Source organism: Pempheris klunzingeri, chromosome 7 (assembly GCF_042242105.1).
Source record: "Pempheris klunzingeri isolate RE-2024b chromosome 7, fPemKlu1.hap1, whole genome shotgun sequence".
Lineage (NCBI taxonomy): Eukaryota > Metazoa > Chordata > Actinopteri > Acropomatiformes > Pempheridae > Pempheris > Pempheris klunzingeri.
The window spans coordinates 3,425,398-3,449,472 of NC_092018.1; the positions used below are offsets into that span (position 1 = coordinate 3,425,398).

A 24,075-nucleotide genomic window follows, 5' to 3' on the forward strand; every position below is an offset into this window, starting at 1 on the left:
ATGACATTTATTGCACAGGTCAGTTAACAAATATTGATATTTATTTTATTGCATCATTATTTGTGGCCGGGACGTGCGGTCTCACCTGCCTCCCCTGACCGCAACCTGGTTTGAGTGTCTTATTACTTTTTTAAAACTTCACTCTAAACACATTATCAAATGTGGACAAACTAAAAAACACAAACACATGAACTAAAACACCAGAACCAAACAGCACATTTAACGTAAAATAAGTAGAATAATGAGTAAAATAAGTGTTCCTCACTGTCATTCATCACATTTTCAGCTTCTTCCAAAGAGGTTTACATCCATTAGAAAGCCAGCGCTGCTCTCTGGTGACCGATGATAGAAGTGCAGAATAGATGTCAGGATTTGAAATGACTGAATCAGACTTTGTCCTCAAACAAAAAAGAATCAAGCACTCAGAAGGAAAAGCAAAGACTGAGTAATTCAAATAGACACAGCATGAAAAGTTCCTGCTCAAATCACAACATGGCGTCAGATCACAGCGAAGGTTATTATATACATATATATCATTATAATATATACTTTTATTTACATTGCACACAGAGGTTAAATGTTTATGCTGAAGTTAAATATGTGTTTACTTTCTTTACTTTGTTCAGCTTTGCTGTTCTTGTTTCCCTTTTTGTCTGTTTATGTCTAAATACATGAGAAAAACCAAATTCTTGTCTGTGTTCACGTATTTGGTGAATAAAGTTGACTCTGATTCTGATCAAGGAGGGTGAAGGTCAGGGTGCCACTGGGCCGTATGTCAGTCAACAGCCTCTGCATGAGTGTGACAGTGACCTCGTGTTTGAACCCTGCGGTGACGCGGTGAGGACGGGGCTCCTGGACGGTCACCAAATCTAAACTAGCAGTTAATGATTAGTAAATACTTCTAAACTGTATCATTAGGTCGGCTGCTTGTTCACCACATCGTCTCATTGTCTGTTTCTACGTGTGTTCAGAACGGAAGATGTGACTGCCAACATAACATCAGGTTTTTGGTCTGTCACTTCAAAAATACATAACATAATAACAACGACAGAGACAACAACAACCCAATCAAAGAATATGTCCATTTTCTTCTCTTGTGATAGTACTCTTCTTGGAGCTTTCTGAAGCTTGTTTTCTCCTCCTCCAGCCTCTGTTTGTCCCCCTGGTGTATTCGTTCCCACATGTCCTCTCTCTTCTTATCCCAGGTGTCTCGATCTCTCCTCATCTCCTTTCTATGCAGCTCCATCTTCCTCTCAGCATTTTCCCTTTGCTCTCTTTCGGACTGGACTATTTTCTCAGAAGCTTCCAGTTTTCTTCTCCAGTCCTGTTCCTCTTGTTTTTTCCGTCTCCTTTCCTCTTCCTCTTTTCTTTCTCGCTCCTTCTTTCTCTCCTCGCGCTCCGTCTTGATAGATTCATCTTTGTCCTTCAGCTGTTTTGCTCTCAGCTTCCTCTCCTGATCAATTTCTACATGCAGTTCTTTGATTTTCCTTTTCAGTGTTTTCAAATCTTCCTCATGTTGTGTCCTGAGGTCCTCGTCCCTTCTCCTCCTCTCTTCTTCCTTTTCTTTCAAAATCCTCTGCACTTGTATTTGTATGAATTCCTCAGTGCGCTCAAACATCTCAGCGCTGTAGCAGCAGCCACCATTTTCCTTCACCATGGTGTCGATCTTGGTCAGCAGCTCTCTGACTTGTGTGCGGTTTGTGCCATCATTGTTATTGAAAACCTGGTATCTCCCTCCACACTCATTTATGAGTTGCTTGACGAAGTCATCACAGCCTTCAATATAACTCTCCAAAGACTGATCCTCTAGTTGATCTCCTCCGGTGAACATGACGATGATGAAGTCTCCACACTTCTTGCCAAAACATTTCTTGATCAGTTCCACAGAGTCTTTTTCCTCTTGTGTCAAGTTCCCGATCTGCAGCACCAGTAAGAACACATGAGGTCCAGGAAACAACGTGGTGACACATTTTTTAATCTCCTGCTGAGTTTCATCATCAGACAGAGTTGTGTCAAACAACACGGGGGTGGTGACCACGGCGACGGGTCGTCCATCAATCTCTCCTGTTGCATGTTGGTAGGACTTGGCCACAGACTTCTGGCTGGCTGTGGATATAAAACACTCTCTGCCTAAAATGGTGTTTGCTGTAGAGCTCTTCCCACTGCCAGTCTTCCCAACCAGCACCATCCTGAGACACTCTCTGCTCGTTCCAGCCTCACTCCTCTGTTTCACATCCCTCAGTTCAGCTTCAATTCTCGAAACGTTCTTCATCTGAGCCTTGGTGAACATGTCCTTTGTGAAGCATCTGGATCCTTCAACTCTCTTCTTTTCCACAGCGTCCAACAACTCTGGGATCTGCTGCTTGTCCTTGAAGAGAACATATCTTCCTCCACAGCTCTGGCAGAGCTCCTTGATGTCCTTGTTTTCTTTTAGAGAGCCGACAACAGCTGGATCTGTAGGATCTGACTCCACAGTGAACAGAATCATGGTGAAGTCATTTAATCTGGAGCCAAATACTTTCTGGATGGTCTCTAACTCTCCCTTGTCTTCATCAGTGAGTGGATCCACAGGTACGACCAGGATGAAGGCATGGACGCCCTCAGGATCACAGAGGGACACACACCTGAATGATTCCTCCATCACTGCCTCCTGAGGTTTTCCATACAAGGCAGGCAGCTCCACCAGGGAAACCACATGTCCACACACTTCTCCCTGATTTTTAACACACTCTGATGATCTGCAGACTGAATGAAGCTCTGTCCGACCTAAAATGGTCTTGGCTGCTGAAGTCTTCCCTGCTCCTCTCCTCCCACACAGAACCAGGTTTATAGCTGGTTTGATGTGTCCAGACGCAGACTTTCCCTTCATGGTTAAACCTGGATCCTCATCCTCAACAACATCACAGCTCACATGCTCTCCATTGTTCTCCTTCACAACTTGACCCAAGCGTGTTAACAGCTCTGGAAGTTCAAGGTTCTCCTGCTTCAGGTGTCTGTATCTACACATGCTGATCAGGTCTTTTAAGGGCTGGTCTGGTGCATCTTTTTCCTTGACTCTCTCCTCTCTGGGTGCTGATATCAGAACCAGTGACTGATCAAATGATCGATCACTGAAGAGCTGAAGGACTCTGCTGAGCCTCAGTTTGTGCTCCTCAGTGAAGTCTTCAGGCTGTAGAACCAGCAGGAACACATGAGGTCCAGGATCAGAGAGTCTCTTACATGTTTCTACATGTTCTGTCAGTTTGTCCTCAGAGAGGTCTGGATGCAGCAGATCTGGGGTGTTGATGAGAAGTATTTCTTTCTCCTTCATCCGTCCTCTGACTCTCACACAGTGATCTGGCTCTTCCTCTGTGTTGAACTTTCCCAGTATGAAGTTCCCCACTGAGCTCCTCTGAGACCAGCTGTTCCCCAGAAGAACAACCCTCAGCTCAGACACTGAAAAGAAAAGAAGTGAAAATATAACAATGTGGAATTAATCCATGTTGAATGCAATAATAATAATTTGATTAACGACCACTAAGAAAGTCAGAGCTTCTTTAAGGTGGACTGATCAACCTGAAGCCGACAGATTCACCTGTGAGCTCAAAAATATCTAAAGAAAATAAAATGTGAAACAAAAATACTACAAAATACTGACTTGAAAGTTAATGTAGACAAGAATATTTCTGACTTCAGTTTTACTCACTATAAGGTGGCAGGAGTTCATAGCTGCTGTTTTGTCTTAAAAGTGGCACATCTTGTCCTGTAAGGAAACACATAATGTAGATATTTTCATTCTTTCCTCCACATGTAACCTGTAATAAACATGCTTGTTACAGTGATTATTGATCCACACAAGCAGCATTGACATTTTCACAGACTGAACACACAGATACAATTATCATCGACTGACAATACTGAGTTGATTAAACTTGCATCTGCATCAACAAAAAGGAATTCAGTCAATAAAAAGTGACAAAATGCAAAGAGAAGAAGAGGAACTTTCTGCCTTCAGGACAAAGTTGTGTTTAGATTTTTGATTTATTCAAAAACCGCATCACTGCAGACGCTGCACCGATCCGCCTGTCGATCTCGCGCCCCATCCTTCCCCCACTCATGAACAAGACCCCGAGATACTTGAACTCCTCCACTGAGGCAAGGACTCTCCACCGACCCGGAGATGGCAAACCACCTTTTTCCGGTCGAGAACCATGGCCTCGGACTTGGAGGTGCAGATTCTCATCCCAGCCATTTCACACTCGGCTGCAAACCGCCCCAGTGCACACTGGAGGTCTCGGCCTGACGAAGCCAACATGACAACATCATCCGCAAAAAGCAGAGATGCTATCATGAGGTCCCCAAACCGGACCCCCTCCGGTCCCTGGCTGCGCCTAGAAATTCTGTCCATAAAAATAATGAACAGAACCGGTGACAAAGGGCAGCCCTGCCGGAGTCCAACATGCACCGGGAACAGGTCTGACTTAGTGCCGACAATGCGAACCAGACTCCTACTCCGATCGTACAGGGACCGGACAGCCCTTAGCAAAGGGCCCCGGACCCCATACTCCCGAAGCACCCCCCACAAGATGCCACGAGGGACACGGTCGAATGCCTTCTCCAAGTCCACAAAGCACATGTGGACAGGTTGGGCGAACTCCCATGAACCCTCGAGCACCCGATGGAGAGTGTGGAGCTGGTCCAGTGTTCCACGACCGGGACGGAACCCACATTGTTCCTCCTGAATCCGAGGTTCGACTATTGGCCGTATCCTCCTCTCCAGTACCCTGGAATAAACTTTCCCGGGGAGGCTGAGGAGTGTGATCCCCCTATAGTTGGAACACACCCTCCAGTCCCCCTTCTTAAAAAGAGGTACCACCACCCCGGTCTGCCATTCCAGAGGCACTGTCCCCGACCGCCAGGCGATGTTACAGAGACGTGTCAACCAAGACAGTCCCTGCACATCCAGAGACTTTATTCAGGGCGGATCTCGTCCACCCCCGGTGCCCTGCCACCGAGGAGCTTTCTGACCACCTCGGTGACTTCAGCTTGGGTGATGAACGAGCCCACTTCTGAGTCCCCAGCCTCTGCCTCCTCAATGGAAGATCCTCGAAGTATTCCTTCCACCGCCCGACAACATCCCCAGTCGAGGTCAACAGCTCCCCACCCACACTGTATACAGTGTTGGTGAGGTACTGCTTCCCCCTCCTGAGGCGCCGGACGGTTTGCCAGAATTTCCTCAAGGCTGACCGGTAGTCCTGCTCCATGGCCTCCCCGAACTCCTCCCAGGCCCGAGTTTTTGCCTCCGCAACCGCCCGGGCTGCAGCACACTTGGCCTGCCGGTACCCGTCAGCTGCCTCAGAAGTTCCACGAGCCAACAAGGCCCGGTAGGACTCCTTCTTCAGCTTGACGGCATCCCTTACTTCTGGCGTCCACCACGTCGGGGATTGCCGCCACGACAGGCACCAGAGACCTTACAACCACAGCTTCAAGCGGCCGCGCCGACAATGGAGGTGGAGATCATGGTCCACTCAGACTCAATATCTCCGACCTCCCCCAGGATCTGTGAGAAGCTCTCCCGGAGGTGGGAGTTGAAAACCGCAGCGACAGCGGGTTCCGCCAGACGTTCCCAACAGACTCTCACGATACGCTTGGGCCTGCCGAGTCTCTCCGGCTTCCTCCCCTGCCAGCGGATCCAACTCACCACCAGGTGATGATCAGTTGACAGCTCAGCCCCTCTCTTCACCCGAGTGTCCAGAACACGCGGATGGAGGTCAGATGACACGACAACAAAGTCGATCATCGACCTCCGGCCTAGGACGTCCTGGTGCCACGTGCACCGATGGACGCCCTTGTGCTCGAACATGGTGTTCGTTATGGACAATCCGTGACTAGCATAGAAGTCCAACAACAGAACACCACTTGGGTTCAGATCAGGGAGGCCGTTACTCCCAATCACGCCCCTCCAGGTCTCACTGTCGCTGCCCACGTGGGCGTTGAAGTCCCCCAGTAGAACAATGGAGTCCCCAGTCGGCGCACCATCCAGCACCCCTCCCAGGGACTCCAAGAAGGCCGGGTACTCTGTACTGCTGTTCGGCCCATAGGCTGAAACCACAGTAAGAGACCTGTCCCCGACCCGAAGGCGCAGGGACGCGACCCTCTCATTCACCGGGGTGAACTCCAACACATGGCGGCTGAGCTGTGGGGCTATAAGCAAGCCCACACCAGCCCGCCACCGCACACTGCAGGCAACACCAGAGAAATGGAGAGTCCAGCCCCTCTCGAGGAGCTGGGTTTCAGAGCCCAAGCTGTGAGTGGAGGTGAGCCTGACTATATCTAGCCGGCACCTCTCAACCTCCGGCACAAGCTCCGGGTCCTTCCCCCCAGCGAGGTGACATTCCATGTCCCTACAGCCAGAGGCTGTCTCCAAGGCCCGGGTCATCGGGGCACTCCGCCTCGACCGCCACCCGGGCCCACAGGAGGTCGGACCCACGTCGTCCATTCGGGCTCCGTGGGCAAAGGCCCGGCCACCAGGCGCTCGCATGCGAGCCCCAACCCCGGGCCTGGCTCCAGGGTGGGGCCCCGGCTGCGCGATACCGGGCGACGTCTCGGTCCTTGTTTTTCTTCTGCTCATAGGGGTTTTTGTTGGTCTTCTATTTTTTTTTGCGCTCTGCCATACTTCCTTAGTTAGTTCCCCTTTTGTTCGCGAGGAGTGGCAGCCTCGTCATTTTTGTATTTTCATATTCTGTTGTTAATAAACCCTTGTGTAACCTGAGTTTGGTTTTGGGTCCTGTGTTCACATTTTGGGTTCTCGGCCCAGTTCTGACAACGCGGTAAGAATCAGTGTCAGCAGGCATGAAGCAAACATCCATCCATCAATTCTCCAAATTTGACAGATGGATAGATGATCAAGGTCATGGACCTGGACACACCTGGACAGGTTACTAGAAGTCACAGGCTCTTAAAGGTGGACGTCATCCATTATTAACTTGTGAGCTTGCAGCTATTCAAATAAAATCAGATGTCATTTTGTACCCACCACCTGCAAACACTGGAACTCTACATATTGACATACAGAAGAATAATCATAACTCAGTAACTCACCTTCAGGAGGCTGTCGTCGTTTGCTGCTGCTGAGATTCGGTGGCAGCTCGTCATCTGTTGCTGTGAGGATACAGAACATTGATTAAAAAAGCCAAAAGGGACTGTTGAATGCACCGTTTGATACTGAAGGCTTAAAGCTAAAGCTGCTGAAGGAAAATAAATAGAACAGGGATAAAATATGCCCATGAATTGATATGAGTTAACAATTATTCTTTCTTGGCTCTGAAGAGCTGCATAGCAGAGTGAGCAGCCTTGTTCTGTCAGTACTGAACACTGTGACAGCTGATGTGTTGAGCAGAAATGCCTCCTGCATGCTCATAGCTCATGGGGCAGAGGACCCACACCACAGTGTCTCACACACACACAACAACAGCTTAAAAGGACTGTCTGCACCTTTTAATACTGAAAGTACAATAGTCAACAGTCCAACACTTGATCAGCCAACGCTGTAACTTCATCACTCACTCAGGAAGTCAGGGACGGACTTTAGCATTCACAGGGCTGGTCATGCTTTGTTGTAGTTCAGCCAAAAACATCAGCATTAAAAATACTGTTACCAAAGAAGGACTAACATGAAAACAAACACATCACAGCCCTAAAATAATCAATCTGATCATTTTTAATGTCTGCGTTTCCTTTTTTAGCTCAGCTTTTGTTTCCAATAGCATCCATCCATCCATCCATCCATTCTCCAAACTTGACAGATGGATAGATGATCAAGGTCATGGACCTGGACACACCTGGACAGGTTACTATCGCTCACATTCACCCTGATGGTAATTTAGAGTCACCAAAACACTGACCAGGAGCAGTAATGTTGGCCTGTTATTTGGGGCCTGAGATAAAATGGGACATGAGAAAGGATGAAGGCTCATGCATTTCCTGTGGAACCTGATTTCTCAGAGATAATGACACTATAAATGACTTTGACAACCACCTCTGAGAACACAGTTGTTTGTGTGTGTAATGATACAATGAGACCAGACAGTGTGTTATCCAGTGTGTCTTACCAGAAATCCAACCTGCCATGATGTCGCTCTGCTGGAAACGTGAGAAACTTCAACCAAACAGCAGGATTTTAAAACCTAAAGAGAGGAAAGTGTAAAATCCTACATTACCTTGTTTGTTAACATCAGCAGGTTACATCAGTGAACACAAACTCAAAGTCCATGTGGTGTGTGGAAAGAAACCATATGTGAGGCAGAAAGTACAGAGAGTCATTAAGGAGCCCAAAACGAACCCTGACAGGATGATGCAGGTCGATCAACAATATGACACAACACAGTGATTGTTTCATTGATTCACATATCTGTTGTCTCTTTTTCAAATATCTATATTGGTCCTTTCTACAGAAATATTCATGTTTTAGATATAAAATATGTAGCCTAGCATTGGATCTGTGAAAACAAGCAACTGCAAACTGTTCTATGAGGCAGAAATAAAAAGGATAGAATACAAAACCACACACACACATTCCCATTGCAACACAATCAATCAATCAATAAAGATTATTAGAAGGTTTTGCTGCTCTTCCTACCTGCCTGTGTCTGTAGCTGTGAGAGCATTTGGTTCCATTACTTAAATTTAGTAATGCCCTTCACATCAATTCTCCATGTAGGCTGTATTTCTAATTGTTCCTTCCTTCCTTGGACTCCATAGAGGTGGTGGGAGAGAGGAGGACCTTGTCCAAACTGTCCTCCATCACGGACAACACCTCCCACCCTCTGCATCAGACTGTAGGGGCCTTAAGCAGCTCCTTCAGTGACAGACTGATACACCCTAAGTGTAAGAAGGAACAGGTCCTTCATCCCGACTGCAGTCACACTGTATAACGCTGCATTATAGTCTGCTGCACCAACCATAATCACAATCAGCACCTATGCACCTTATTAGTTATTATTACATAAACTGTGCAATAATTCACATCCCATTCCACCTCACCCTGTTGTTGTTTTTTCTGTAATTATATTATTTGTGTATATAATTGTTTCTTTGTGTATATAGGTTTCCTCTGTATATATTATTTTATTGCTATTTATTTTTCTATTTCTTCCCTTGAGCTGCTGTAACAGCAAACTTTCCCCACTGAGGGATCAATAAACAATATCTAATCTATAACAGTGGCCTTGTTAAACTAAAACTGACATTTGTAGCCCACTGTGAAAAGTGTCTCTATTACTGTGATGTAGATGTTTCAGTGACTTCCTGAAGGCTGCATGAGCTGCAATCTGTCTGACTGGTCTGTAGCTTTAAGACGCGGCCCTGCTGCTGATCTGTGGACTTCAGTCCTGTTTGGGTTTAGCTGGTGGTCAGACTGATGGAGGAGCTCCTGAACACCCTTCAGGACCCCTTCAGGAACCCCTCCTCTCTCTGGTGTCCTAACACCGTTGACTTCCTAAGTGTCTTCACAGCATGAAGACAGTGAACACCAAAAATGATGCTTAAAGCTTCACAAGAACAAAACCTGCATCTGAACTGTGAATTATGGGCCCTTATAATGTCACCATACACTGGAGAGATTTTCAATATAACCTGGAAACACGATCAAGTGGGGTTTGAATGAACAGGTGGTGGTCCCCTGCTGAGGATGTTCATCTCAGGACTCTTGTTTTTGATGCAGGAGTAAAGAAAAGCATCTCTACAAGTCAGTGTTCTTTTACGCACGAGAATATTCCCAGTTAATCACCGTCTCAGTAAACCCCCTCATTTCAGATCCATTTCAGGGATTAAAACACAAATATATATGACTGGAAACATTAAAACAAAGCTGTCGGCCCTGAAAATCATCAGATTTCTATCAGACCCGACATGATGGTGTTTTCTGCTTCCTCTTTAAACGCGTAATGGCCTCGTGTAACTCGGTTTCAGTAACGCGAAGCTTGAACCTCCAGCAGTTATCTTAATAAACTCTATTGATCCATCAGCATCACCGATATTCTGCTTTTAATCTAATTACTTAGTTGTTTTTCTTCATATAGTTTTGGTGGAGTTTACTCACCCTCTATATTTCTCCCTGCGCCATATTGTGTCGAAAGTGAAAGGATGGTTTAGTTTGGGAGAGATGTGAGTTTTGTGCAGCAGGTGGCGATCTAACGTTGGCTACAGGGATGAGGTCTGTTTAGAGTGAACACTATCAATAGTTGAAGGTGGTTTATGTTAAAGGTAATAGTGCAGAATGAAAGTGCAGCAGACAGTCGGGTTTACAAATATGTTTTTATGCCTCTGTGACAACGACTGTCTGCACATTCTACATCTCTTATGCTTCATAATCTGATTCTCCTGAACATGATTTCTCAGGAATTCTTCAAGTTTCAAACATCCACTTGTACTTAAGGATGATCTGATCAGGTAAAGGTCACTGTCACTTCACCACCGTCCCATTCTTGTGAACCTAATAAATCTGAGGAAGGACTAGAGGGAATTTCATTACATCTGACACGAGCATCCGATTGGACTCAAGAGGCTGAACGATTAGATTTCAGTAGCCAAAGGTCAAAGGTCACTGTGGCCTCACTCTTCACACTTTGGGCCGTAAGTCAAGGATTCATACACTCATGATGTTTGACAACATTTCAGAGGACAAAATGATGTGATGACCTTTTCTATCTAAAAGGTCAGAGGTCGACTTCACTTTGACGTCTTAGTGTTCTGCAGAAACACTTTTCTGGCTGCTGGTCTCTCAGGAACAAAGGAGACGTTTGGCTGCAGACTGAATGTGGGAGCTGATCTTGGGTCTGGACTGACATGGATGCAAACTGCATCTTAACTGGTTTGGCAGAGGCCTAAAAAACTGCAAGGTGCTGATTCCACTTATTGTCTTTATGACTTCAATCACTCATAATAAGTCTTTGTGCTGTAAGTTGAGGCTTTAAAGTGTCGGCTGTAGAGTTGAAGCTGACCTGAAGGTCAGTTAGTCAAGAACAACAACAGCAGCTCTGTTTGCTTCTTTAAAATCCTCTTTGTGAAGAGCAAAGCTGAAGATGTTTAGAGTAAAGGAATGAGACACTCGATGATGTGACACCGTTTTGATCCTGTGTGGGTCGTCCTCGGATCAGTCTGTCAGGATTTCATGGAAATGTGTCACATCTCAGTCAGTGCTGAATGCTTTTGGACTTGTTTGAGTTGTGTCCACAATGAACAGTAAGGGGGGAAAGGGTGTGGAGTGTCTGTCTACCTGCTGCCCTGTCAATTAATTAGCAATCAGCAGCCAGCTGCTGGGACTGGAGCGACTGATTGGCTGCTGAAGAGGACAAAGAGGGGAGACACTCCTGCCTCTTGAGCAGAGGGGTAGAGCGACAAGAACCAGGACGGCAGCGGAGAGGGACTGGTGCCTCTGGGCCGTGTGAGCTTGTTTGGCTGCCTGCATGCTGTTTTTTTCCCTCTTGGTCTCTCCCCCATTCCTTCCCCACCTTTCTCTCCCTGTCTGTGTTGTGTGTGTCACTGCCTGGAACCGGTTCCGACCCGGGAAGACGGGGGGACGCAGGAGAGTGGTGGGAGTTCTGGGCCATGACGCTGAGGGTCCGTCTTCCTCCTTCCACCGTCCCTGGGTGAGGACTTCAAGAGGAGCAACTGGCTGTGTGAGGGGAACAGCCTGAGGGCCCACACCGCCGCTGCAGGAGACGCATGCTGGGAGCCGGGGACGTTGGCTGGAATGACCCACATGCAGTGAGGCCATCAGGGCTCACCAGGAGCAGCCCCTGCACTCTAAGAAATAATTTAGGGGATCTGTTACCACCACTTAATTAAATGCATAGCCGCAAGATTAAAAAAAATTATATATTTTTTTTACTTGGATAAACCTTTTAAGTTGGAAACATAATTTCATGAGTTGTGTTGACTTAATGATGTTGTATGTATAATGTCTGATTTCAACTCAAATCTCTGCGTTAACTGGTTTAAAACAAAATTCAAGTTGTCCTAACTTAATAAAATTAGTTTGACTTAATTTTTTTTTTACTATATTTTGTTAAAAGTGCAGGACCTTTTTAGAGGTTTGGTGGTGAGAGTTATCCAACTTGTATGGAACTTTATCACTGTAGTTTTATAAAATGTTTACAGAACAATTTAAAAACTGAAGTTTTTACGTTTGGCACTGTGGTTTCAAATAAGTAAAACCCTGTAAATTTGCTGTGATGGCATTATGGTTACAATTTAATTTCAAAGCATTATGGCCAATTTGTTTATTTATAACTTGTGGGGCAATTTAAGTTTGTAGTTTTTTCCCTACATTAAAATGTGAATAAATAAAATTAATTTTGAACAGTTTTGGTGCAGAGTGAATTTTTATAAAGCTATAACAAAAAATTTGGATTGGGGCAACTTAATTTTTTAACAGTTGTAACTTATGTTCAGAACTATGATTAAGTATATAATACTTAATTTCTTTTACATATTGTAGAAAAAAAACTGTTACAACTTAATTTTATGAGTAATCAACTTAAACACGTGTTTGTACAACCAATTAAGTAGATGGCAATAAAAAATCCTTTTGATTGTAGAGGAAAATCTATTTCCCCTAACTCAATGGAGGTTGTTGGTTGAACTTAATTTCATCAGAAGTTACCACAATTCAAAAAAAAAAATTGTTTTTTTTTTAGTTGAGTCAAAACATTAGTTTTTAGAGTGTGGACTGATTGGTCACCAAGCGGATACATAGAGGCGGAAAACCTATGTAAGAACGGGGAGATGTAAAGTAGTCCGGCCGAAAAGGTCCAGGAAGGTGGTAGCAGGCAGACCCAGCAGACTTGAGTGCAAATAAGGTGCTTTTATTTTACAGGGCTCAAGGACATAATTTAAATTACAAAATAAACCATAATTTCAAAATTAAACTGTAGCTACTCAAAAGAAATTATACTGTGGCAGCACAGCCCTCACGACTCAATCCAGCTCCCGTGACCAGGTCCTGGCAGACAAGGCTATGGAACCCACACGCTCGACTCAGTAAAGTAACAAAGAAACTTTATTCAAAAGGAAGAACAAAACAGGAACAAAGACAAAACCCTAAAACTAAACTAACAAAAGGCAACTTTGAAGAAAACAGGAGTGATCAAACACAACAAAATCAAAACGTAACAGAAAAACAACAGAAAGGGCACTCAAAACGCGATACAAAGTAGCAACTAAAAATGACTAGGCTAGACTAATAAAGTTAAAAGAAGGAGCAAGACAGGGCTTGACACAAAGTACACAACTGAAAAGAAAACCAAACTTCCAAAACAGTACTCCGATCATCAAATTCATGAACCAGAAGTCACAGGAAGGCACGACCATGGACATGACGAACTGGCACAGGACAAAGGGAGACACAGACAATAAATACACAGGGTAATGGGGAACAGGTGGAAACAATCAGGGAGGAGCTAGACAATCAGACGACAGGAAGTAAATTAACAGAAATGAGGGAAGACAGAGATACTACAAAATAAAACCGGAAATGCCAAGCAACATGAGACGAGACAAAAACGGAACTTAACAAAATACAGTATCATGACATCCCGTCCAAGTACCCACCAGTTATATATATATATATATATATCACTTTAGCTCAACCATTAGACTTTTTAACACAATATAGCCATTAGTTGCTCACACGGTTGCAAGTGCACGTGTTCTTTCATTTTTAGCCATCATTTTTGGAGGTCTGGATGTTTTGGTGGGTGATTTCTGAGAGCTGTTTGTGCTCTATTTTATCATTCTGGTAAAAAACAACAACAACCTGAAAACAGAAAGCTGTGATGCTGCTTTTTGTCTTTAACCCATAAGAACCCAGACCCATTTCTCCTTTAAGTAAAACAAACTAAATAGACCACAAGGAACTGATCTCTGAACTGATTTTTGAGACGCTGCCCCAACTGTCCTGATCTGAAATGTTACATATATGTCACAGCATCATATCAACATTTTCAGAAAATATGGTCAGGACAGGTTCTTTGTGATGTAGGACAGTATTAGAATTATTGAATTGTTTGAAACGAACCTTTTAATAACAAAAACAAACTATTTAAAATTAGCTAGTTGTGTCCCAGGTTTTAATGGTCACTGGGTCACATGACTGCACCACCATGTTTAGACAAACTGGTTCTTCTTCCTGATATACTGCTACTACTCTTTTTGATCTGGATTTGGAGGCACACTTTTCCACGAGGTTATTGGAATCTGATTCTGGTCGTTCGTCATGTGTGGGAAGCTTCCCAGTTCCTGTTTTACAGCTTTATTAGTTAAACATTAACTCACTGTTAACCTGATATCAAGTCTGCACAGTGAGCCTCACAAAGGTCTGAAGGAGTGCAGCTGGCAGCAAAGAGGATCTCAAACAGTGAGTAGATGCATCTGAAATATGAATTCAAACAAACTAATCCAACCAATCACACTGAGCTAAAAAGAATATTTTCTTTCTGCCAATATACTTTCAAAAATCCACGATCGGAGACCGACAGTTCAACATAGCAGCTACAGCCACCTCAGGGAGGTCATAGGAGTATATAGTTTGAACAGTGTGCTGTGTGGTACGTGTTGTACCGTCCAGGGTTTGAACCTGCTTGAGTTCTCATGTCTGGGCTCTCTCTGAGTGGTTGTCTGTCTCTATCTGTCAGTCCTCTGGTTAACCGCTTACCAGTTTAGTGGAGACCTCGTCTCTCGCCCAGTGCTCTCGACCCCCATGACCCTCTAAGGAGAAGTACTGTAGAGAAAGGATGGATGAGGTGCTTAGAAATGTTGTTGAATTCTTAAAAAATGAGGCCATATGCTATAGAGTGTTAAAGTGTTAAATCTTTACTGATACTGAGAACATATTTATGACTTTATTCATCTATAAATGTACTGATAAGAATCTTTTCTGGGGTCAAGGTCTGATTGAATGTGGACAAGGAAGTTAAATCCTCCTATAAAATAAGATTGTAGTTGGGCATTGGAGAGAAGTACAATAAAAGTATATGGCATACTTTTATTGAAGGAAGATCATTTTTAAAGTAATGTAAGTTTACTTACATTATATGAATTTCTTTGAAAACGTTTGGAAACTCAACTTTTTTACAAAGTTGTTCCACAAAATTGAATAATTAGTTTTGATCTAAAGTGTTTTGAGGAATTCTGTTCATATTATGAACTTAATAATGTGAAAAATTGAATTTAGAATTTGTAAAAGTCTCCACAGGCCTTGTGTCAGTTTGACAGAAAAGACATTTAGTGTTGTTTGTATATGTTCAGATTGTAGGTGCAGGTTTTGAGCTTTATCTGTTTGTTCAGAGGTCACAAGTGTGAAAGTGGTGGTCACCTTTAAGTTAACAAGCAAAGATGATCAAACATTTTATCCTCCTCCTCTGTAGGTTCTCAAACCCAGCAGTTGGTTTCCAGCTGAATTAGTGTGTGATGTTGGCAGCAGAGTGACATTATGGCGGCTGCAGCATCAGGTGAGTTCAGTCAGACTTTATTAGTCTCAATAACACACTGTCTGCTCTGCAAGGCAGCTTTATTTATACAGCACGTCTCAAACACTCAGGCTATTCAAAGTAAACATGATAAGGTCATTGATTTGTACCATGAAGGCTTCCATATGTTCCTGGGTCTTAGTCTGACTCAATGAATGTGTCCAACATCGTTAATAAGCTCGTCAGTGAGTTTATGCAGATATTATGTTCTTCCAAAGAAAAGACCCTCTTTCTTATTCTTACACTAAAAGTAGTTTGGTTTCTGTTTCCAGTTCCTGTTTTACAGCTTTATTAGTTAAACATTAAGTCGCTGTTAACCTGATATCAAGTCTGCACAGTGAGCCTCACAAAGGTCTGAAGGAGTGCAGCTGGCAGCAAAGAGGATCTCAAACAGTGAGTAGATGCTTCTGAAATATGAATTCAAACAAACTAATCCAACCAATCACACTGAGCTAAAAAGAATATATTCTTCCTGACAATATACTTTCAAAAATCCACGATCGGAGACCGACAGTCCAACATAGCAGCTACAGCCACCTCAGGGAGGTCATGGGAGTATATAGTTTGAACAGTGTGCTGTGTGGTACGTGTTGTACCGTCCAGGGTTTGAACCTGCTTGAGTTCTCATGTCTGGGCTCTCTCTGAGTGGTTGTCTGTCTCTATCTGTCAGTCCTCTGGTTAACCGCTTACCAGTTTAGTGGAGACCTCGTCTCTCGCCCAGTGCTCTCGACCCCCATGACCCTCTAAGGAGAAGTACTGTAGAGAAAGGATGGATGAGGTGCTTAGAAATGTTGTTGAATTCTTAAAAAATGAGGCCATATGCTATAGAGTGTTAAAGTGTTAAATCTCTATTGATCCTGAGAACACATTTATGACTTTATTCATCTATAAATGTACTGATAAGAATCTGTTTTCTGGGGTCAAGGTCTGATTGAATGTGGACAAGGAAGTTAAATCCTCCTATAAAATAAGATTGCAGTTGGCATTGGAGAGAAGTACAATCAAGTATATGACATACTTTTATTCAAGGAAGATCATTTTTTACATTATATGAATTTCTGTGAAAAAGTTTTTTACAAAATTGTTCCACAGAATTGAATAATTTGTTTTGATCTAAAGTGTTTTTAGAAATTCTGTTCATATTATGAACTTAATAACATGTGAAAAATTGAATTCAGAATTTGTAAAAGTCTCCACAGACCTTGTGTCAGTTTGACAGAAAAGACATTTAGTGTTGTTTGTATATGTTCAGATTGTAGGTGCAGGTTTTGTTCTTTATCTGTTCGTTCAGAGGTCACGAGTGTGAAAGTGGTGGTCACCTTTAAGTTAACAAGCAAAGATGATCAAACATTTTATCCTCCTCCTCTGTAGGTTCTCAAACCCAGCAGTTGGTTTCCAGCTGAATTAGTGTGTGATGTTGGCAGCAGAGTGACATTATGGCGGCTGCAGCATCAGGTGAGTTCAGTCAGACTTTATTAGTCTCAATAACACACTGTCTGCTCTGCAAGGCAGCTTTATTTATACAGCACGTCTCAAACACTCAGGCTATTCAAAGTAAACATGATAAGATCATTGATTTGTACCATGAAGGTTTCCATATGTTCCTGGGTCTTAGTCTGACTCAATGAATGTGTCCAACATCGTTAATAAGCTCGTCAGTGAGTTTATGCAGATATTATGTTCTTCCAAAGAAAAGACCCTCTTTCTTATTCTTACACTAAAAGTAGTTTGGTTTCTGTTTCCAGTTCCTGTTTTACAGCTTTATTAGTTAAACATTAAGTCGCTGTTAACCTGATATCAAGTCTGCACAGTGAGCCTCACAAAGGTCTGAAGGAGTGCAGCTGGCAGCAAAGAGGATCTCAAACAGTGAGTAGATGCTTCTGAAATATGAATTCAAACAAACTAATCCAACCAATCACACTGAGCTAAAAAGAATATATTCTTCCTGACAATATACTTTCAAAAATCCACGATCGGAGACCGACAGTCCAACATAGCAGCTACAGCCACCTCAGGGAGGTCATGGGAGTATATAGTTTGAACAGTGTGCTGTGTGGTACGTGTTGTACCGTCCAGGGTTTGAACCTGCTTGAGTTCTCATGTCTGGGCTCTCTCTGAGTGGTTGTCTGTCTCTATCTGTCAGTCCTCTGGTTAACCGCTTACCAGTTTAGTGGAGACCTCGTCTCTCGCCCAGTGCTCTCGACCCCCATGACCCTCTAAGGAGAAGTACTGTAGAGAAAGGATGGATGAGGTGCTTAGAAATGTTGTTGAATTCTTAAAAAATGAGGCCATATGCTATAGAGTGTTAAAGTGTTAAATCTCTATTGATCCTGAGAACACATTTATGACTTTATTCATCTATAAATGTACTGATAAGAATCTGTTTTCTGGGGTCAAGGTCTGATTGAATGTGGACAAGGAAGTTAAATCCTCCTATAAAATAAGATTGCAGTTGGCATTGGAGAGAAGTACAATCAAGTATATGACATACTTTTATTCAAGGAAGATCATTTTTTACATTATATGAATTTCTGTGAAAAAGTTTTTTACAAAATTGTTCCACAGAATTGAATAATTTGTTTTGATCTAAAGTGTTTTTAGAAATTCTGTTCATATTATGAACTTAATAACATGTGAAAAATTGAATTCAGAATTTGTAAAAGTCTCCACAGACCTTGTGTCAGTTTGACAGAAAAGACATTTAGTGTTGTTTGTATATGTTCAGATTGTAGGTGCAGGTTTTGTTCTTTATCTGTTCGTTCAGAGGTCACGAGTGTGAAAGTGGTGGTCACCTTTAAGTTAACAAGCAAAGATGATCAAACATTTTATCCTCCTCCTCTGTAGGTTCTCAAACCCAGCAGTTGGTTTCCAGCTGAATTAGTGTGTGATGTTGGCAGCAGAGTGACATTATGGCGGCTGCAGCATCAGGTGAGTTCAGTCAGACTTTATTAGTCTCAATAACACACTGTCTGCTCTGCAAGGCAGCTTTATTTATACAGCACGTCTCAAACACTCAGGCTATTCAAAGTAAACATGATAAGATCATTGATTTGTACCATGAAGGTTTCCATATGTTCCTGGGTCTTAGTCTGACTCAATGAATGTGTCCAACATCGTTAATAAGCTCGTCAGTGAGTTTATGCAGATATTATGTTCTTCCAAAGAAAAGACCCTCTTTCTTATTCTTACACTATAAGTCGTTTGGTTTCCAGAGCTGCACGTCCACTTCTGCTGAAGAAAGATTGTTTTGGGTCCAATATTGTAATATTATTACTTTAGTAACACACCTGTGGATTTGTTGTTCACTGGGATGGATCACACAACACAAGTCATTTTGAAGAGTGTTGAGCTTGAGTTCCTTGATTATAATCTTGTGAATTATGTACTTAAATGTTTCTGTTGCAGCTTTTTTAGCAGCCAAACAGTCCAACGTAGTCCTATTTGATTGCTTTTTTTTCTATGCAGTATAATATCAGGAAACAGTAAATAAGTCACCGGCATACTGTGTAACACAATGACAAACACAACTATACATATATTGTGACGAAACAAAATGAAAATATGATTACACTGAATGGTAAGATGCTATTGTCTGTGGTCAAACGTTGTTTTCTGTCCTCTACTGTAGACCCTCGTCTAGATCGAAGGAGAAGCTCAGCCCACACCTCTAGTTTTGTTCCAGTTGTGTAGTAGTTTTAAATAAAACAAGTAAAAACAAAAGTGAAATGATCCCGTCCTTCCAGAAAAAGTGTCCTTCTACTCAAAGATTTCATGTGATTGAATCGATGTTCTGTATCCTCTCACTGACAGATGATGTGCTGCCACTGAAGCGCAGCCGCAGCTTCAGATGGCTGCCTCCTTACAGTGAGTTAAACCGAACCAAGTTATGATTATTCTTCTGAATATTAACATCTATGATTAATGTGTTTGCAAGTGGTTTGTACAAACTCACTATTTTATTTGAATAGTTGCAACCTCAGCAGTGAATTTGTAAATTTTTCCATATGATAACAGCTGATACATTCACTGAAGTCTATCTGAAAAAAGCTGTGTCCTAATTGATTAACTAAGTTTAATGTTAGTGTAATTATTTTAAATGACGTCTACATTCAGGTTTTTCTAATTAGCTGTTTTCTTTCCAGTGTCTGAGCTGAGGGTTGTTCTTCTGGGGAACAGCTGGTCTCAGAGGAGCTCAGTGGGGAACTTCATACTGGGAAAGACAAAGTTCAACACAGAGGAAGAGCCAGATCACTGTGTGAGAGTCAGAGGACAATTAAAAGAGAAAGAAATATTTCTCATCAACACCCCAGATCTGCTGCATCCCGACCTCTCTGAGGACAAACTGACAGAACATGTAGAAACATGTAAGAGACTCTCTGATCCTGGACCTCATGTGTTCCTGCTGGTTCTACAGCCTGAAGACTTCACTGAGGAGCACAAACTGAGGCTCAGCAGAGTCCTTCAGCTCTTCAGTGATCGATCATTTGATCATTCACTGGTTCTGATATCAGCACCCAGAGAGGAGAGAGTCAAGGAAAAAGATGCACCAGACCAGCCCTTAAAAGACCTGATCAGCATGTGTAGATACAGACACCTGAAGCAGGAGAACCTTGAACTTCCAGAGCTGTTAACACGCTTGGGTCAAGTTGTGAAGGAGAACATTGGAGAGCATGTGAGCTGTGATGTTGTTGAGGATGAGGATCCAGGTTTAACCATGAAGGGAAAGTCTGTGTCTGGACACATCAAAGCAGCTGTAAACCTGGTTCTGTGTGGGAGGAGAGGAGCAGGGAAGACTTCAGCAGCCAAGACCATTTTAGGTCAGACAGAGCTTCATTCAGTCTCCAGATCATCAGAGTGTGTTAAAAATCAGGGAGAAGTGTGTGGACATGTGGTTTCCCTGGTGGAGCTGCCTGCCTTGTATGGAGAACCTCAGGAGGCAGTGATGGAGGAATCATTCAGGTGTGTGTCCCTCTGTGATCCTGAGGGCGTCCATGCCTTCATCCTGGTCGTACCTGTGGATCCCCTCACTGATGAAGACAAGGGAGAGTTAGAGACCATCCGGAAAGTATTTGGCTCCAGATTAAATGACTTCACCATGATTCTGTTCACTGTGGAGTCAGATCCTACAGATCCAGCTGTTGTCAACTTTGTAAAAGAAAACAAGGACATCCAGGAGCTCTGCCAGAGCTGTGGAGGAAGATATGTTGTTCTCAACATCAAGGACAAGCAGCAGATCCCTGAGTTGTTGGACGCTGTGGAAAAGATGAGAGTTGAAGGATCCAGATGCTTCACAAAGGACATGTTCACCAAGGCTCAGATGAATAAGGTTGTAGAGCAGGAGAGCACTATTGTGAGACTTACAGTGAGTGGTGAGGGAGGAGGTGATGATAGAAATCAGGACAGAGAGTGTCTCAGGATGGTGCTGATTGGACCGTCTGGCAGTGGGAGGAGTGCAACTGGAAACACAATTTTGGGTAAAGAACATTTTAACTCTAAAGCCAGCTCAAGTTCTGTGACCAGATTTTGCGAGAAAGTGACAGGAGAGATTGACGGGCGGACCGTTGTTTTGGTCGACACTCCCGGCTTGTTTGACACGACTCTGTCCAATGATGAGGTTCAGCAGGAGCTTGTGAACTGCATTGGCTTGTTGTCTCCTGGACCTCATGTGTTCCTGCTGGTGCTGCAGATCGGCCGATTTACACAAGAGGAAAGAGACTTTGTGGAGCTGATCAAGAAATATTTTGGCAAGAATTCACAAGATTTCATCATCATTATATTCACCAAAGGGGATGATTTGAAAAATCAAACAATTGAGAGTTACATGGAAGAAGACCGTGATGGCCTTTTGACAAAACTGACGAATGATTGTGGAAGAAGATACCAGGTCTTCAACAACAATGAGAAGACAGATCGCACACAAGTCAGAGAGTTGATGACAAAGTCAGTCAAAATGCTGAAGGAAAATGGCGGCAGCTGCTACACCTCAGAGATGTTCCAAGAGGCCGAGGCAGCAATACAGAAGGAGGTGAAGAGGATCCTGAAGGAGAAGGAAGAAGAAATGCAGAAACAGAAGGAGGAGCTTCAAAGAAAACATGAGGAGGAAATGGAAGCAGTGAAGAAACGAATGGAACAACAGAGAGTGAAAATTGAACAGGAGAGAGAGAAACAACTTAGAGAAATGGAGAAGAAAATCAAAAAGGAGCGTGAGCAGAGACAGAAAGAACAGGAAAAGAGAGAAGAAGAAAACAACATCAGGAAGAAGCAGGATGAACTTCAGCAACAGGAGTGGAAGCAGCAACTTGAAGATCTGGAGAGAAAAATAAAGTCAGAATCAGAGGAAAAGAAAACCATTGATAGAAAACTGGAGCAGAGCAGAGAAGAGAAGAGAAAGCAACAAGAGGACTGGGAGAAGGAAAGAAACGAATGGTGGAAAAAACGTTATCAAGAAGATGAACAGAAACGACAGGAGGAGGAAACAAGACTTAGAAAGCTGCAGGAAGAATACGAGCAGGAAAGACAAAAACAAGAAAAGAAAAGAAAAGAGGACAACCGAATGAGAAGAGAAGAAGAAGAAAAAGAGAGAAAAGAATTAGAGAAAACCTACAAGAAAGAAAAAAAGGAAATGAAGAAGAAATATGAAGATGAGGCCAGAAAACAAGGTGAAGAATTCAATGAGTTTAGAGAGAAACACTCCAAGGACTTTGTAGCGTTGGCAGAAAAACACATGGAGGAAATAAAGGAGCTGAAGCAAAAACATAAGAGAAAAATGCAGAAGACAGAAGGGAGGTGTGACAAAGAGTACAGTCTGCTAAAAGAGCTCTCAACGGTCAAAGAAAAGCACCTAAAAGAACAAGTAGAGGACTTGAAGAGACGTCATGAAGGAGAATTAAATGACCTAAAACAGAAATACCAAAACAAATGCATCATCCAGTGATCACCAACTGACTCTTGATCATTTTGAAATTACATCAATTAAATATCACCTGACTCTCATTTAACAACACAGGTTTGCTCCACAGTGTCCAATTAGACCACTAAGAAAAAAATCCTCCACTAATTCTGATATTTTGAATTCTTTTTATGTAAATATGTGATCACACTGTTTTGTTTCCATCTACTTTATGGTGTCTGAAAAGCCACAAACATTGTTATTATTGGCAGCAGATCCCAGAGATGTTGGACATGGTGACAGAAGTGAGTCAGTCTAAAGATGGACCACACAGCAACACAGCCAAAACATTTGCATGTGCACAAAAGGAAAAAGTCACACAACCAAAGAAACGTATCACCATGATAGACGGTGAACTGGAGGAGCTGAGACACAAGAACAAGATGTTTTACATAATAGTCTTGAACCAGTTCAGCAGCAATGATGAACATTAGTAACTCCAGCTCTTCTGAGGTTGTAGGTATTGTCTCAGGATTGTGCTGATCAGGAAGACTGGATGTAGAAAGAGCTCTTTGGGAAACACCAGTCCAGGAAGAGAGGAGTCTAAAGTCAAATCAAGCCAGAATAAGTCCCAAACTGTTGTCAGAGAGCAGAGAGTGAAGTGGACGGCTGTTGCAGCAACAAAGAAAGAAATGGAGAGAATCCTGAAGGAGAAGGAGGAGGAGATGAGGAGAGAGAGGGAGGAGCCAGAAAACAATCTACTGTCTCATTCTCACATTAGACATCAAAGTCTTTGTGCCACAAAACAATATAGATGAGTTAACTTTAAAAAATATCTATTAAAACAGCCAAAGTAACTGTTTGTGAGTAGCTTGTCGTCAGAAAAGTCCCTCCGCTGAACTGAACGTCCTGAGACAGAATAAAGCAGAGTGTCTGTCCAAGAGCTGCCTGCATAATGTCCTGCTGCTGAACTGAGTGAAAGCAGCAGATTTAAATTGGCCCTGTGTCTGTATATCTGCGGCCCTCCTCCAGTTTTCATGCTGCGTCCTCATTGGTCACCGCTCCTCTCCTCCCACACTGTTTGAAAACTGTGGCAGCACCTGCGACGTCAAGACGTGTCTCTCAACAATCACACCTAACTGGAGTCTGAGATGTCAGAAGCTCATCTGAAACAGGCAGATTGTGCCAAAGTGTGTTCTGCATTAGGTCTTAATCCACGCTGACTACAAACACTTCATCACACTGATAACTGGCCGCAGTACGAGAGACAATAACTGACTCCAAGGTGTCTGTCACATGTGAAAATAATGGTCTGGTTTATTTTCTATGTAATCATTATGTACATATAGAAATATTGAGCCTTTTTACTCTATTTTTACTACTTTACATCGACTCTGTTGTTCTTTGTTGTTATTTTCTGTTCATGTGTAAGTACAGTATGTGTTCACATACATGATTAAATCTGATTCTGATTATTAGTATTTTTCGTGGAAGTGTAATAGAATTTTCATATACTCTGTGTGTTATCATATATTCTCATGATCATCAGTTCTTATGTGCTTGTTTAGCTCTCATGGTCTTAACAGTACCTTCCTGGGAACTCCATTTTGACCTGACCTCCAAGGTCAGACCAACTTTCCAACTTTACTCCCTTTGTCTCAGTCTTCTGCACAAGCAATA

At 43.0% G+C, this 24,075-nt stretch overlaps 2 protein-coding genes across 3 annotated transcripts; one reads left to right on the forward strand and one right to left on the reverse strand.

Moving 5' to 3' along the window:
* Nucleotides 1–1,000: 1,000 nt before the first annotated feature.
* On the reverse strand, nucleotides 1,001–8,310 carry LOC139204215 (GTPase IMAP family member 8-like). Of its 2 annotated transcripts, none has more exons than XM_070834196.1 (3): nucleotides 8,091–8,310; nucleotides 3,686–3,742; nucleotides 1,001–3,435 (listed from the first exon to the last, which is right to left on the reverse strand). In XM_070834196.1, the coding sequence occupies exons 1-3, from the start codon at nucleotides 8,107–8,109 to the stop codon at nucleotides 1,016–1,018; spliced, it is 2,496 nt and encodes an 831-aa protein (XP_070690297.1). In that variant the 5' UTR covers nucleotides 8,110–8,310; the 3' UTR covers nucleotides 1,001–1,015. The 2 variants fall into 2 exon arrangements, with proteins under 2 accessions (XP_070690297.1, XP_070690298.1); XM_070834197.1 differs by lacking the exon at nucleotides 8,091–8,310 and adding an exon at nucleotides 7,884–7,993.
* Nucleotides 8,311–18,395: 10,085 nt separating this feature from the next.
* Nucleotides 18,396–22,440, forward strand: LOC139204212 (GTPase IMAP family member 8-like). Its single transcript, XM_070834193.1, has 3 exons — nucleotides 18,396–18,434; nucleotides 19,317–19,370; nucleotides 19,649–22,440. The coding sequence occupies exons 1-3, from the start codon at nucleotides 18,416–18,418 to the stop codon at nucleotides 22,438–22,440; spliced, it is 2,865 nt and encodes a 954-aa protein (XP_070690294.1). The 5' UTR covers nucleotides 18,396–18,415.
* The last annotated feature ends 1,635 nt before the right edge of the window (nucleotides 22,441–24,075 follow it).